Source organism: Rhinatrema bivittatum, chromosome 14, assembly GCF_901001135.1.
Source record: "Rhinatrema bivittatum chromosome 14, aRhiBiv1.1, whole genome shotgun sequence".
NCBI classification, from domain to species: Eukaryota; Metazoa; Chordata; class Amphibia; order Gymnophiona; family Rhinatrematidae; genus Rhinatrema; species Rhinatrema bivittatum.
The window spans coordinates 21771322-21784405 of record NC_042628.1 but is presented as its reverse complement, the minus strand read 5'-3'; the positions used below and the strand labels follow the sequence as shown (position 1 = coordinate 21784405).

General features: G+C 44.4%; 1 protein-coding gene across 2 annotated transcripts in view; it reads right to left on the bottom strand.

Annotated features, from left to right (window-relative positions):
- Positions 1 to 2582: 2582 nt before the first annotated feature.
- PDXDC1 (pyridoxal dependent decarboxylase domain containing 1) overlaps positions 2583 to 13084 on the bottom strand; it is a 57503-nt gene continuing 47001 nt past the window's right edge. For both annotated transcript variants that reach the window (XM_029576437.1, XM_029576436.1), the window contains exons 16-23: positions 12637 to 12742; positions 10248 to 10419; positions 8274 to 8392; positions 7233 to 7354; positions 6357 to 6449; positions 6166 to 6262; positions 5734 to 5838; positions 2583 to 4949 (exon numbers count right to left, since the gene is read on the bottom strand). In XM_029576437.1, the coding sequence (XP_029432297.1) occupies positions 4720 to 4949; positions 5734 to 5838; positions 6166 to 6262; positions 6357 to 6449; positions 7233 to 7354; positions 8274 to 8392; positions 10248 to 10419; positions 12637 to 12742 (1044 nt within the window). In that variant the 3' untranslated portion in view covers positions 2583 to 4719. The remainder of the gene's footprint in view (positions 4950 to 5733; positions 5839 to 6165; positions 6263 to 6356; positions 6450 to 7232; positions 7355 to 8273; positions 8393 to 10247; positions 10420 to 12636; positions 12743 to 13084) is intronic.

The following is a 13084-nucleotide window of genomic DNA, read 5'->3' as shown; positions in this document are numbered from 1 at the left end:
CGGGAGTAGAAACAGCAAAGTCAGTGACGGTTCTTTGGTCTGAAGGCAGGAAGGGTTCCGAAGGAAAAACTCTCACCCTACCCTTCCTTTTATGAGGCATTATTATTTTCAATTAAATTAAACAATACAGTCCCAGAGAATAGACCAACAGACTTGCTGTTAATATAACCAATATAAATTTCCTTACCCATTGTGGAGGATCAAGGCTAATGGAGGTGAGAGAACCTTGAAGTAATCAAATATAATGCAAAATTTTCAGGAAAAGCCATGCGCGGCTTCGGCAGCGCACCAGCGTCTGCTCGCCGCTTTTTATGGCTCCTCCCCAGAGTCGGCCGGAAGTGATATCACAGATACACCGATCAGATACCTGGGTCTCCGAATCAGCTGGTAAATGTTCAGATAGCAGGGTAGGACCTCTTTCAGGCCAGGACCTCTCCCTCCTCCAAACACTCGGTGCCCGGCTATTGGGGATTCTTATCTCTAATTGGACCAGGTTGTATAAGTTGCCTTTAAAAAGGATGTATGAATAAGCAACCGTCCCATCAGGTGGGAGAGCCAGGTCCAGTGCTCAAGTTCAGCTCCTACTTCTGAAGGGAGCAAGAATCACAGCACTGGGGATGCAAAGGAGGTCCAGCTGTTGAGCGACATCTACTGCCAAGGCTAATGGGGACAAGTTCTGGTAGAATCCCTGGTAAAAGGACTGTCACAAGAATGGATGGACTAGGTCAGAGTGGTATAAAACCCAAGCTGTAATTTGGGCCCCAACCAGGGAAGAGTAGGATAAAGATGTCAAGAACATTCCCCAGCTCCCCATCAAAAAAAAAATCCCAAACACTAAGGCTGAAACTTGCAAAGCAGATGATCTTCCCATAAGGACAGTAGCTGGAGGGCTGCTGTTTGGGTTACAGACTAGGATGTGGAACTCCAAGCATAGAAATCATAACTGAGTGGCATGACTTTCCCATAAACGTAAGCCCCTTTTATTTTCTGCCTTGCATAGCTATTGTGTTGATGCTCACATCGGTCATGCATTTCAAAATTATGTACTTCAGCTCATCATCTCTGCACAGATAGCAAAAACCCGAGTTAAAAAAGGCAAAGGTAAAACGTCCCACTCTGGGATACTTAACTGGATTTCCGGAAGGGTTAAGTAAGTATTGTTCCTGAAGTTACACTTGCATGCACACATTTAGCAATTTAAATGAGTTAAGTTTTACATCTGCTAATTATCATGCATAACTGATATCAGGACTTGGTTATTATGTGCTGGGTGAACTGGGGAGAAGCTTAGGCTGCAGAACTAGGAGGGTCTCCGTGACCTGGAGGAGGAGTGGCAGAATGTGTGGAGGAAGCGGAGTATTGGTGATTCCAGTTATGCATGCATGCATGTTTAATATGCTGATCTACATAAGCAAGGTCTGCTTTGTTTTAACTTGGAAAAATATCCATGCATATATCTTTAAAATTGGTAGGAAAAGTACTGGATTTCAATATATTGCATGTATTCACAAGTAAGCATTTTATAATAGGTCTGGGTTATAAATTACTACCATGGATCTTCATGCGGAGATGGTTGAAAATTACCCTCTAAGAGCATAACTGAGAAAATAGGAGATAGTGACTTCTCCCACTAACATTTCTGGTGATCTTGGGTGAGAGATTTCAATGCTTGTCTGCCTGGTTTTCAACCCATTGGTCTAATCACTAGGCCATGTCTACTTACTTAAATGTAACTTAGTGCCTTTTAGTGATTATACCCATGTTGTCTTAACATGTGGTGTTAGTATATAGGCCTCGGTGAGATTATTAATAGATGTGAGTTTATTATAGTAGCACCTTTTACTAAATATGCCTCTTAAAATTTTACAATCTATAGAACACCTTACCTCAGTACTGCTCAGGGTAGAGTAGAGCAACATTAAAACCACCACAGCAGGCATGAAATACAATGCAAGTCACAAATCATGACATAAAGCCCATTCATTAAAGTGTGGCACTGTGCAACTGCTTTTTAACATGGAAATCCAATTATCACATAGCCCATTTTATTCAATGGGGGGGCTACTCACCAAGAAATGAGTTTTCTGCATTAAAAACTGAACTTAGCTTTGTCTCAGGTGCATTTGGAATAAAAAAAATAAGAATAAAAAGAATAATGCAAGCGGTGTGAATATATGGATAGGGATTTGCAGAAGAAAAGCACATGGCCGGGCCTGTAGGCAGGGATGACTGCAGAGAAAAACAGGAAATATGGATGAGTCTCTCAAGCCAAGTGGCAAATGCATAAAGCCTCCGTCAAAACAAACTGCTGCCAGATGCAATAACAAAGCCCCAGCCACAGGCACAAAACATACAACCAAAACCAGCATTAAATATAAACTGAATTTCAACTCTGTTATTGCCCTAAGCTGCTACCGTATGTGCTGCTCCACAACAATACATTCACTAATAAAGCAACATTTAAAAAAAATTATACAGTCATGTTTTTTGCATTGTTTTTAACAGGGGAATAAATAACCATGAAAGTATCCAGTTTTACTGAAATAGTCGCTGTTATAATGAACGGAGTTCTCAAAGATGGAACAATTTGAACAAACTTTATTAAAACATCCAAGCATAGGCAGGCCTAGTCCAACAGAAAATAAAATGCTAAATTTCACAATTCCAGATATAAAACAGTAAAAATTAATTTTATTAATGTCCTATTTATAAGGATACATTTTTAACACCCTCCCCCCACAATTACCTAAATTAATATACTTCATTGCACCAACGATAGAAGAAACAAGGGAAGACTTCTTGCACTTTCAGCAGAGCACCAGGACCCTATAATGTAGGTATTAAGACTTCAAATGCCTGGAACAGCTTTTTTTTTTTTTCCAATAAGCACAAGGAATCCACTGTCCCTCGTGGTCTCCAAGTTCCATTTTATAAATCCACTGCAGCCGAAAGGGAGTCAGGAGAGAATGTCTGGGTGCAGCAGGCCTTGGAACAGCCATGGGAGGGGGGGGGGGGGCAAGCGGTTAGTGTCAGGACAGTGCTAGGAGTGGAACCCCGCCTGCAATCAAAGGATTTACTTGTAAATACTGAAGAGTGCTGCCTCAGGCTTGTGAGTGCTAATACAGTTAACGCTACAGGACGCTGGCATTCTCCTTTAAGAAGAGAAATAAATTGTTATGTTCTGTGTCAGAAGTGCTTAAAAAGGTAAGAGATATCGATTACAAAAAAATAAAATCACTAGAGATGTAACCATCTGGTGTACAGTAAGGAGGGTTCCCCCAGCACCACCGTCAACCAGCGCAGCGTAAAGATTAATCTAAACTGTGCAGCTGACCCACCACCTTGCTCCAGACTTCTTTCTGTCTCCCCGTATCCATACAGTCTTAAGTCCATCGACCAAGATGCATTTTGCTACTGTTGAGCGTCACGACAATGAAAGGGGTGGTCACAAACAAGGGACTTTAGTTTTGTAATTAGTTCTTGCAAATCTGAATGAGAAATTAATTTTTTTTTTATTTTTTTTTTTTAAATTGTAGCTTATGCTATTGATTAACCTGCTCGTCCTGGGACAAAGAGGAGGTTTCTACATCATAGTCTCAGGTGCATTTGGAATAAAAAATGTAAAAGAATAATGCAAGCGGTGTGGATATATGGATAGGGATTTGCAGAACAAAAAGCACATGGCCGGGCCTGTAGGCAGGGATGACTGCAGAGAAAAACAGGAAATATGGATGAGCCTCTCAAGCCCTTAAGCCAGGTGGCAAATGCATAAAGCCATTTGGGCAAAAGGAAATGCTTTTATCGTGACAGTTGATCACGGAGTGCAGGTCACTCTAGGAAGATTCAACAAAAAATGTAGCTGGCAGTTGGGTGGATGCAGTCACAAACTAAAGCCAGGGCCAAGGGTTGACAAAAAAAATTGCGTTTATATTACACCCCCAAAAAACCTCGCTTCAGCTGTTTCTTTCAGAAAAGTATAGTATTTCTTTTTTTCTTTTTTTCAGCTAAAATGGTAGTGTTTAATGCCAGCTGATCTAAATGGTAGAAATGATTGGTCAAGCTGCTAGATGAAGACAGCACCACCATATAAAGATGTTTGACTGATGAGACCAGAGTCCTGGGTCTCTGCCCCTAAAGGCATTCATTCAAACTTCAATTAGCAGACGCCGAAAGAAAGTGAATTTGCTGGACACAGTGGAATGGAGCCCCAGAGCCCCCACTTCCTGTTTTGCAGTGCCGTCTTTGCTGCTGAAAAGGGCACAGGGTCAGGAGTGCTGAACCAGCACCACCGCAGTGCATGGTGTCAGGCGTCCCTCATAAGCAGCTCGTGACACAGCTCAAGGCACAGTGTGGCGAGGCCACCGGTAAAAAAAAAACTCTTTAACCAATGAGAAATGGTTGCAAGCCATTTTCATAGACCAAGTAAAGCTTAGTAACGCACTGCTGGGAGTAAAATGAACAACCTGAAAGCAGCAGCAGCAGCTAACATACAAAACGGTCTTCAATCAACACAGAACAAGCTGACTGCTTGTGGTGGGGAAAACCTCTCTCTTGCAGCCTTTGTGCAAACTCCTCGCTAATCATAAAATTACAGTAGTCAGTACTGTACAACCTCATGGCACTGTTCACATTTTAAATTAATCTTTAATAATCCCCATACTTCGGGGAATTCTTTTTCTTTTTTTAAATAAAGTCTTAGTTCTGCAAGTCTTTGTTTTTTTATCTTAGATTGTCCTGCTCCTCCTCTTTCGTGCAGCTGCTGTCCAAGAGCTGGGATTCCCCGTCCTGAGTCTCCTCAGTAGGGGTTGGGGCCTGGTCCTGAGGCTTAGGCCCTTCTTGCATCGGTGGTGGCGTGGGAGCCGCCCGCTCTGCCTCTTCCCCGTGGTCCACCGAGCTGGTCTCGCTGAAGGCATCCGAGCTTCTCAGAGATCTCCTAAAGGCCTTCTGACCTGTGAAGACATGCGGTGCTTAATACAGCAACGCATTCAGAACTGTGCGCGCCTACCAATTAATGCACTGTGGGGCGTGACGGAATGATCACTTCTTCTTTTTTTTAGTTTTAACTCACTTGGGATTTGCATGCGTCTGTGCTTTCACTTTGTCATGACTACCTGGGCATGACATCACAAGTCAATCAAACGGCGGCAGTCCTCCGAGAGCATCGAAATTATACCGTAGGAGTACATTTCCCATTCTGCAGCTATGGGCCAGGTACTATCAGAACACAGGTTATAGAACAGACAGATGGGATGGGGCCAGAGGAGGGCAAGTGAAAACGGGAAAAACACTTGGCATGCGCAACCTATAAATAACAGAAAAATCACTTTGGGGAGGGAGGGAGGGGAATAAAAACAACTCGTTTTGCTTTTACGCTCCATAGGGTGGACCAAGGGTTCTCAACCCAGTCCTCGGGACATATCTAGCCACGCAGGTTTTCAGGCAGTTTACAATGAATATGTATGAGTCTGATTTGCATACAATGGAGGCCGTGCATAAAAATCTCGCTGCAATTTCACTGTGGTTGGGTGGCTCCTGAGGGCTGGGTTGAGAACCCTCTACATCGACCCATGACTCTGCAGTCCAACCATCATTAACTCTGATGAAAAGCTGCTTTGTTTCTATTAGGAAAGAAACGTCCTGCTCTCTAACTGGAAATCGCCAATTCTTTATAAACTTGCTTAACAGAATGCTGAAGACAGCAGGAGGAAGTGGGCAGCAGAAGGGATGTCTTACCTGGTTGTCTGTGCTTAATGCGACCAGATGCAGGTGTGGGAGGTGGAGTTGTTCCAGCACTTTGCACTTTCGAGACGTAAGTCATCTCCGTGGACTCAAGAGACCCTGGCCGTGGAAGAGAGAAAGTGAGGCTCACGCAGCTGGAAACTTAAGTGGTTTCACATCAGTATAATGCATCTGCATTACTATTTCAAAATGACCCCAATCATCAGCAGAGTCCGCTGGATGATTAATACAGCAAAAAAAAAATTAACAAATGAACCACCAAACTTTTTTTTTTTTTTTTTATTGTACTGAAGTTGAAGGCATCAAAATGCAGGATTTTCTGTTCAGCTATGTACATCTTGTTGGATTTAAAAACAAAAAAAAAAAACTTGCTTTAAAACTAAAACTTCCTTTGTATCCAAGGACAGACTCACAACCTGCCTTTACCTGCCGACAGGTTAAACGTTCTTCCCTTTGGCGAGGTTTGAAGAGGAGAAAACCAGTTCAGTACAGACCCAAACACAGGCAGCTGGCGCAGCACCCCCTGGAGAAAAAAAAGAGCGGCATTTATTTACAGAGCGCTCGTAAAGAGAATCTCCCTCTGAGCGGGAGGAGTCGTGCCACGGCTGGCGCCTCACCTCTTCCAGAAGCCTTTCTTCATTCGCCTTCTGCAACTGGACCTCAGCCTCCAGAATCCCTTTCCGAACCACTTCTGTCATGTTTTCCAACAGCTGATTAAAACCATGGAAAAACAAAAAACGGGCACTATTTGCTTGCGTTTCCATTTCTCTTGCAGTGAGGACTTATTAAAAGAGGTTAATATCCCACTCCTCGCTGCCTACAATTAAAATTCCTCCTCCTCAACTCTTTCTTTTGCTCTGCAGGAACGCTAACATTACATTGGTTGGGAAGAAAAAAAAAAAAAAAAAGGACTAGTGGTCCATTGAGCCCAACCTGACCTAGAGGGCATGCTTATATTCTACGTTTGTGGGAAAAGTGTTCTTGAGAGAGCCCTGGGCTGTGACATATTCACTCCTAAGCACAAATCAGACTTCACGTCCTATAGAAGCTGTGATGCACTCAGGAAAAAGCAAACTGGAGCCACCTGGATCTCTCTGCAAGTGAACTGGACTGCTTTCTGCTTTTCCATGTGGGCATATCTCAGTTAGCTAAACCATTTACATTACTTCAATGAAGTCTGACCCAGTTCACTCATGGTGTGCTTCTGTGACCACGGCAGGTCCTCTGTGCATCACGAGAAGGAATGAGGAGGGGTGAGGTCTGGCCATCATCTCCTTACCCTTAGGGTAGCCTACCCGGTTCAAAGAGTTACAAACCTAAATGACTTGCTGAGCAGACTGGATGGACCATGTTGGTCTCTATCTGCCGTCATTTATTAGGTTATGCCAGGCGGGGGCTCTTGAGGAAGGGGAGACTGAGGTAAGCCAAAGCATCTGGCTGGTAAGGCTGGGGATGTTGGTCCATTACAAGGGAAGCCCTGAATTGCGATATACCTTGGAGTTCTCTTCAATTTCTCTGCCTATCGTTGCAATGGTTTCTACCAGCTCCGAGATATCAAGGTCCTCGTTTGCCATGCCAATGTAAATGCTGTTCTTCTCTGCTCCAAATTCTGGGCCTGTAGGCAGACAGAACATTTCATGTTTAAAAACTCACCAAGCAGAGAACGAGACCTAGAACCCTATCTGTGTCAGGGAATGCCACAACACCCATAAACCAACCGATCTGGTCCTGTAATTTGCTAAGTGGTTATGGGAATCCCCACAGTGCACCCATTTTAGGAGTGCACTCTGCAGAGTTTTGAGCCTTTTGTTGTTTTTCTACAAAGAGGGAAAACACAATAATTGTGTTTCGTTTAAAAAGTGCTGTGTTTGTGTGGGCTCCTGTGGTTTCTAAAGACAGGGTATAGATGCAAAATTGCAATCCTCACTTTTCACAGCAGAATCTACAGCTAATAGCGGAAGCAGCTCAAGGAAGTCAGAATGACTACTAAAATATTAAATTATATTTCCTTCAAATACCCCTCTCATCCGTTCTGGTTCAGTTTTCCTTCAAACATTGAGTACCCCACTTTTCAACTGCAGCAAAAGGAGACTGTAAATCTTGGGATTATAGTTTGAATTAGAATGGGGTTTGTTTGTTTTTGGTTTTTTTTACAGAGATACAAAAAATGCAATACAGTAACCTGGGTACTTTGGAGCAAATCAATAGGTAACAATATCTTTTCATTTATTTATTTTTTAAAAGACATTTGTCTCAATTTTTTCCCCCCGTCAGCTGTCTTCTTCTACTCAATCAGAACCAGGACTTGGATCTGGCACCCATCTTGTTTTTCACAGCTACCCGCGGCTTTTCTTTCTGTTTTTATATCCCCTCCCAACTCACGTAGCCCAGTCCTGGGCCAGGCACCGTTCTGGACCTTGCAATTGTGATCCCTAAACCTGGTTGCCAGGTGTTGCCGTTGTGCGATGACAGACTCCCTTCCTCGGCTAGGCCCCCCACATCTGTATGTTCTATAAATAATCGAGAACAGTTACCAGAGGAAAAGGAGAGGTCTGAGTCCATGTCATTTAATTTTCTCAGAAGCACTGCATTAATCTTTTCCAACGCCACGTCTCGTTTGTTGGCATCCTGGTCATCACTGCTGCCCTCATACCTGGAAACCCGACCCCGCCCCCAGAAAATAAACAAGTTACCATAATAAAATAAACCAGCCATGTACTCGGCACTCATTAATGCACTGCAGGAGTCAAGTTCGTGTTTTATCCACACTAATGCAGCTTCAGACAAATCAAAGGACAATACAGGTCCTGCCTTCAGCCTTCCCCAGGATCAGTACAGCTACTAGCACTATGCACCACACGTGTGTTAGAATACAGATATGCATCTGTGACAGCATCTACGCTTACAGTTTAAACATTGTATTTGGATGTATTCTAAATACTATAAAACCAAGAACATCCTGCAAATAATGTTCTCCCAGCAAGAAGATGAAGACTAGGTTCTCCCACAAAGAAACTGGCAGGCCTAGGTTTGTTTTCCCAATTTTTCACGGGGACAGAGGGAGGAAGGTAATTTACACTGAACTAACTCAGCGACGAACCCTAGCAAGTGGACCCCAATCAGGTGCTGCTACAGAAGTGGTCCACGGCAAAAAGTTGAAGGTGGCTTGGCTTGCTCCTTCCTACCAAGGTCTGCAATAGTCACTCAAGCCTAGATCTGGGCACAGTCTCCCTGCGCCTTGTTAATAAGGCGTCTCAAAGTAAACAGGCATTCAGAAAAAGGCATTGCAAACAATTTGGTCATCTCTAGCCACAAACTCACTCTAGAGATTTCTAGAATGATGAATGTTCAACGACACATTCTGTCCCTTTCCTGGAGATCATGAACACTTGGGAAGAAAAATCTTCCAAAAAAAAAAAATCTCTCTTCAAATTATGCATATTTTGTGTGTATGTTTTCTAATTCTAATCAGCGAATTAAACATAGGGTGTCGAGCCCTGATCTCGACTAATACACCTTCTTTTTGTCTTAGATGATTCTCCTACTCCTTGAAACCTCCAAGTTATTGAAACTGCTCAGACCTATCGAGTTAAATTCCAGTGGGATTTTCAGAAATATTCAGAAGAGTGAAGCAGATGCTGACATTGTTCAAAGTTTGATGCTATTGAATTAAATACATTGGTCCTCAGGAAACAATCCGTAGACTCTACTCAATGCCCCAAAATGGAAGCATAAACCAGACAAACAGGACTTCACCAGGTGGTCTTGGTTTTAGGCTGCCTTTACAGTGAGTGCTATAGGAAAAGCCGTCTGTCCAATTTTTCATCTATGTAAGAACTTTTAATTCTCCTGGCAACAAAAAACACTTACATGGGTAACAAAAAAGTTAGCTGCGTAACTTTAAAAATGCAGATGGATGACAGAAGGTGCTTGGAGGGGGTGGGAAGAGGGGCAATGAGTGACAGGGTTCCCCCAGTCTCTGCTAACAGAACTACGAGGACCAAGAGATCGGTAAAGGCAATCTGCTTTGAAGTGGCTGACCGATCATGAAAGGCTGAATAGAAATAAAAAAAAAAAACGACCCACAAAAAACAGGGAAGAGGTGGTCATGTCAACAGAAAGTGCAATATCCAGGAAGTAGGGTGGATGAAGGAGCAGAATGAGAGGGCTGGGGAGAGGGAGAGAAAGAAAGTGGATGGGGAGAGAAGAGACATGAGAGTTGGGGGTTGAGGGGAGACAATTGCATTGGGATGGTGCATGGAAGAGGCTAGAACACAAGCTGTGAGGGGGCCTGGGTAATCAAAAAGCCCTCACCAAGTACTCCCCTGCCACTCACCACCCTCAAAACAAATCATCGGGAGAAGAGTACATGGCGAGTGCCACTGGGGCTAACGAATACCTTTGGAAATTTTGTGCACTGTATGGTGTATACCTTGCTGATCTTTTTACAACACGACTTAAAGCACAGTGTTGACATCACACTACAATACAACGGTCATCCCACTAACCTTAGAACACCTAACCCAGGCCAGCTCAGGTCTTCAATGTACAACAGTCCTGCTGTCCTTTCCACTTCCTGCTTGAATTCCTCTTTCAGCAGCAGTGTGCTGGTCAGAACTGGAATCTTTCCCTGTAAGCAGTCCACCAACTGATCCACATCGTCTGATCTGGTCCCCAAAACTGTTTAAAAAAAAAAAAAGCATAAAGTTGTCATTCTGTAATACTTAGCAAATGGGATGCATTTTTTGAGAAAGCTTTCAAAAACACAGAGTATTGCAGACGACTCATCAGATAGCTCTGAAACAGGCACCTGCTTTGAGGAAACTTGCATGCGACGAGAATCTCTCATAAATGAAGGTATATTTCCTGGTTCCTGAGCTCAGCAGCTTAACATCAAATCTACAAATGACAGCGGCATTCCCGGATATGTGTATAAGGAGGTTAAAAAGAAAAAACGAGGTATCTGTGGGGAAACGAGAAGCAAGCACATGCTCCTTGTGTAGCAGGAGCTGCTGATAACTTCCTTGGTACCTGACTGCTGCTCCCATTCCTGGGCGTTCAAGCCCTGGCTTGCTGCTTACGAACTGGCATCTCTACTATTTCCTGATCCTGATACTTGTGTCGAGGCGGTCAATGATCTAAAAGCACACCTGTGACCCTTTCTATCAAGGGTGACAAACGGTATCTGACCTGTGAGCTTAGGAAAACGTGGACTCTGGTATTTAGGGAGGCTGTGGCTGTAAACGGGTGGAATTTCATGATTTTATGTTGCGGGAAGGAACCGGGTCATTTGTCAACCACAGTTCTACAGATCAATGACATGTTTTCATCGTTCAATCACTTTCCACCTTCCTCTGGAAGAAAGGTCGTTGGAAGAATAGGGCGAGATTATCCTACAGCCAGCTTCTGTCTCGCACAGGCGGCAGATAGGGTCAGTTTATTTTCGCAGCTGTGTTTACAGCCTTATGACCTTTTTTTAAAAATATTTTTAAATTCAACAGGATGCCCCAGAAACGGCGCGTGGCTCTTTTGCACAGTACCCTGCCCAAAGGCTGTCTTCTCTGCTGATTTGCCAACTGCTTTCTGTCGGCCGCAGTGAAAGTATTGTTCCAGGCTTCCATTTGTTTTGAACTTCTGAACCATTGTGGATTTTTCTCCTGTTGATTATTTCATTATATTCTTAAATGTCACAGCCACCCAGCAGCTCCGAGGATTGTTTCTAATGCACCAGAAAGTCCTCCGATTAGTTCCTATTTAACAAGGCAGTTTTATAGCCACACAGGCTGAGCAGGAAGATAGTACTCGTGGCGCTTAATTCTCCCCGTTCTCTCTTTTATGCTTCACAATATTTTTTTCTATGTCTTAATCATGTGTCATCTTTTATTGTCTACTTTAGACAATGTCTCGCCTTCTGAAGGGACTCTGCAGTCATTACCTGTTCTTCAGCAGGGTGCGTGCAGATTTCCTAAGCCACTTCAATCCCCAACGGTACAAGATACAAAACAAGAGGAAGGGCCCTCCGACCACCCCCAAACAAACCTAAAGCACTTATTAAACAGAAAACAGGAGGAGAAGGGAAGATAGGGTGGCTGAGATGCTTTACTTTGCTGACTTAAATCGTTTAAAAGTGAAGATCTGTAGGCAGGGCCGGAAGAACCACTAGGCGAGCTAGGCCTGTGCCTAGGGCGCCGTGGTAGAGGGCACCGTGGTAGAGGGCGCCGTGGTAGAGGGCACCGTGGTAGAGGGCGCCGTGGTAGAGGGCACCGTGGTAGAGGGCGCCGTGGTAGAGGGCGCCGTGGTAGAGGGCGCCGTGGTAGAGGGCACCGTGGTAGAGGGCACCGTGGTAGGCAGCAGAATTTTGAAAGGGCAAAAAGTGCCAACCAATGGCACTGGCAAAAAATGCCAACCAATGGCACCGGCAGCCCCTGTCACATGGTAGGGGCTGAAGGTCACCGGCGCCATTTTGATTAGTGGCAGCCGAGGCCCCGGGAGCGTCAGATCACTGCCGGGCCCCCACTGGACCACAAGGTGAGTTTTCTTTTGGGGGGGGTGGGGGAGGAGTCGGGGCGGCGCACGGCTGAAATTGCCTAGGGTGCCCAATCCCCTGTCTGTAGGTCCGGTTTGGGGGTGCAGAGGCACCATTCATAGCACCTCACCCCTAGGAGCCATTGCATGATGACAGCGCTCACTTATCCGACTCGGGGGTGCATGTGTATCCCTGGCTTAGGACTGCGGCTACAATGGCTAGGTCAGGGTTACAAAAAGACTTCTGGCACTGTAGCCCAAGAGAAGCAGGTTCGGATTGAGATGGAAAGCCGCTGGATCAACCAAAAATAAAAAAAAAAAGACTTGGGAAAATGTTTGTTTTCCGTGTAAGAGCGGTATTTACCAGCTTACCTGCAGACACCATCAGCGGGCTAAAACGCACGCACGTGCCTTCATCTTCAAGCTCTACTATATCCACCCCGCTGGCTGGAACCAGTAGCGCCAGCTGTTCCCCCAACTAGAAAAACACAAGAAAGCGTGCATTTCAGAGACACTGGTTATCTGCGATCAGCACGGATCATGTCATCGCCGAAAAGCCGAGAACGTTTCCATCGGAAATGGAGTCCCGGGCTTTAATATTTTCCTGCAAACGTGCCTCCATGCTGGGACAAAAGCAAACCTCTTGGTTTATTTTATTTATTTAGATTTTTATATTCCACTTTTTGGCACTTCAGAGTGTACATCAAAGCGGATTACATTACTTCCCTGATAATTTAAATTTTCCTTAGTGTACACAGATAGACTCAGGACCAATGGGTTATGCTCTCCTGCCAGCAGGTGGAGACAGAGTCATGTTTCA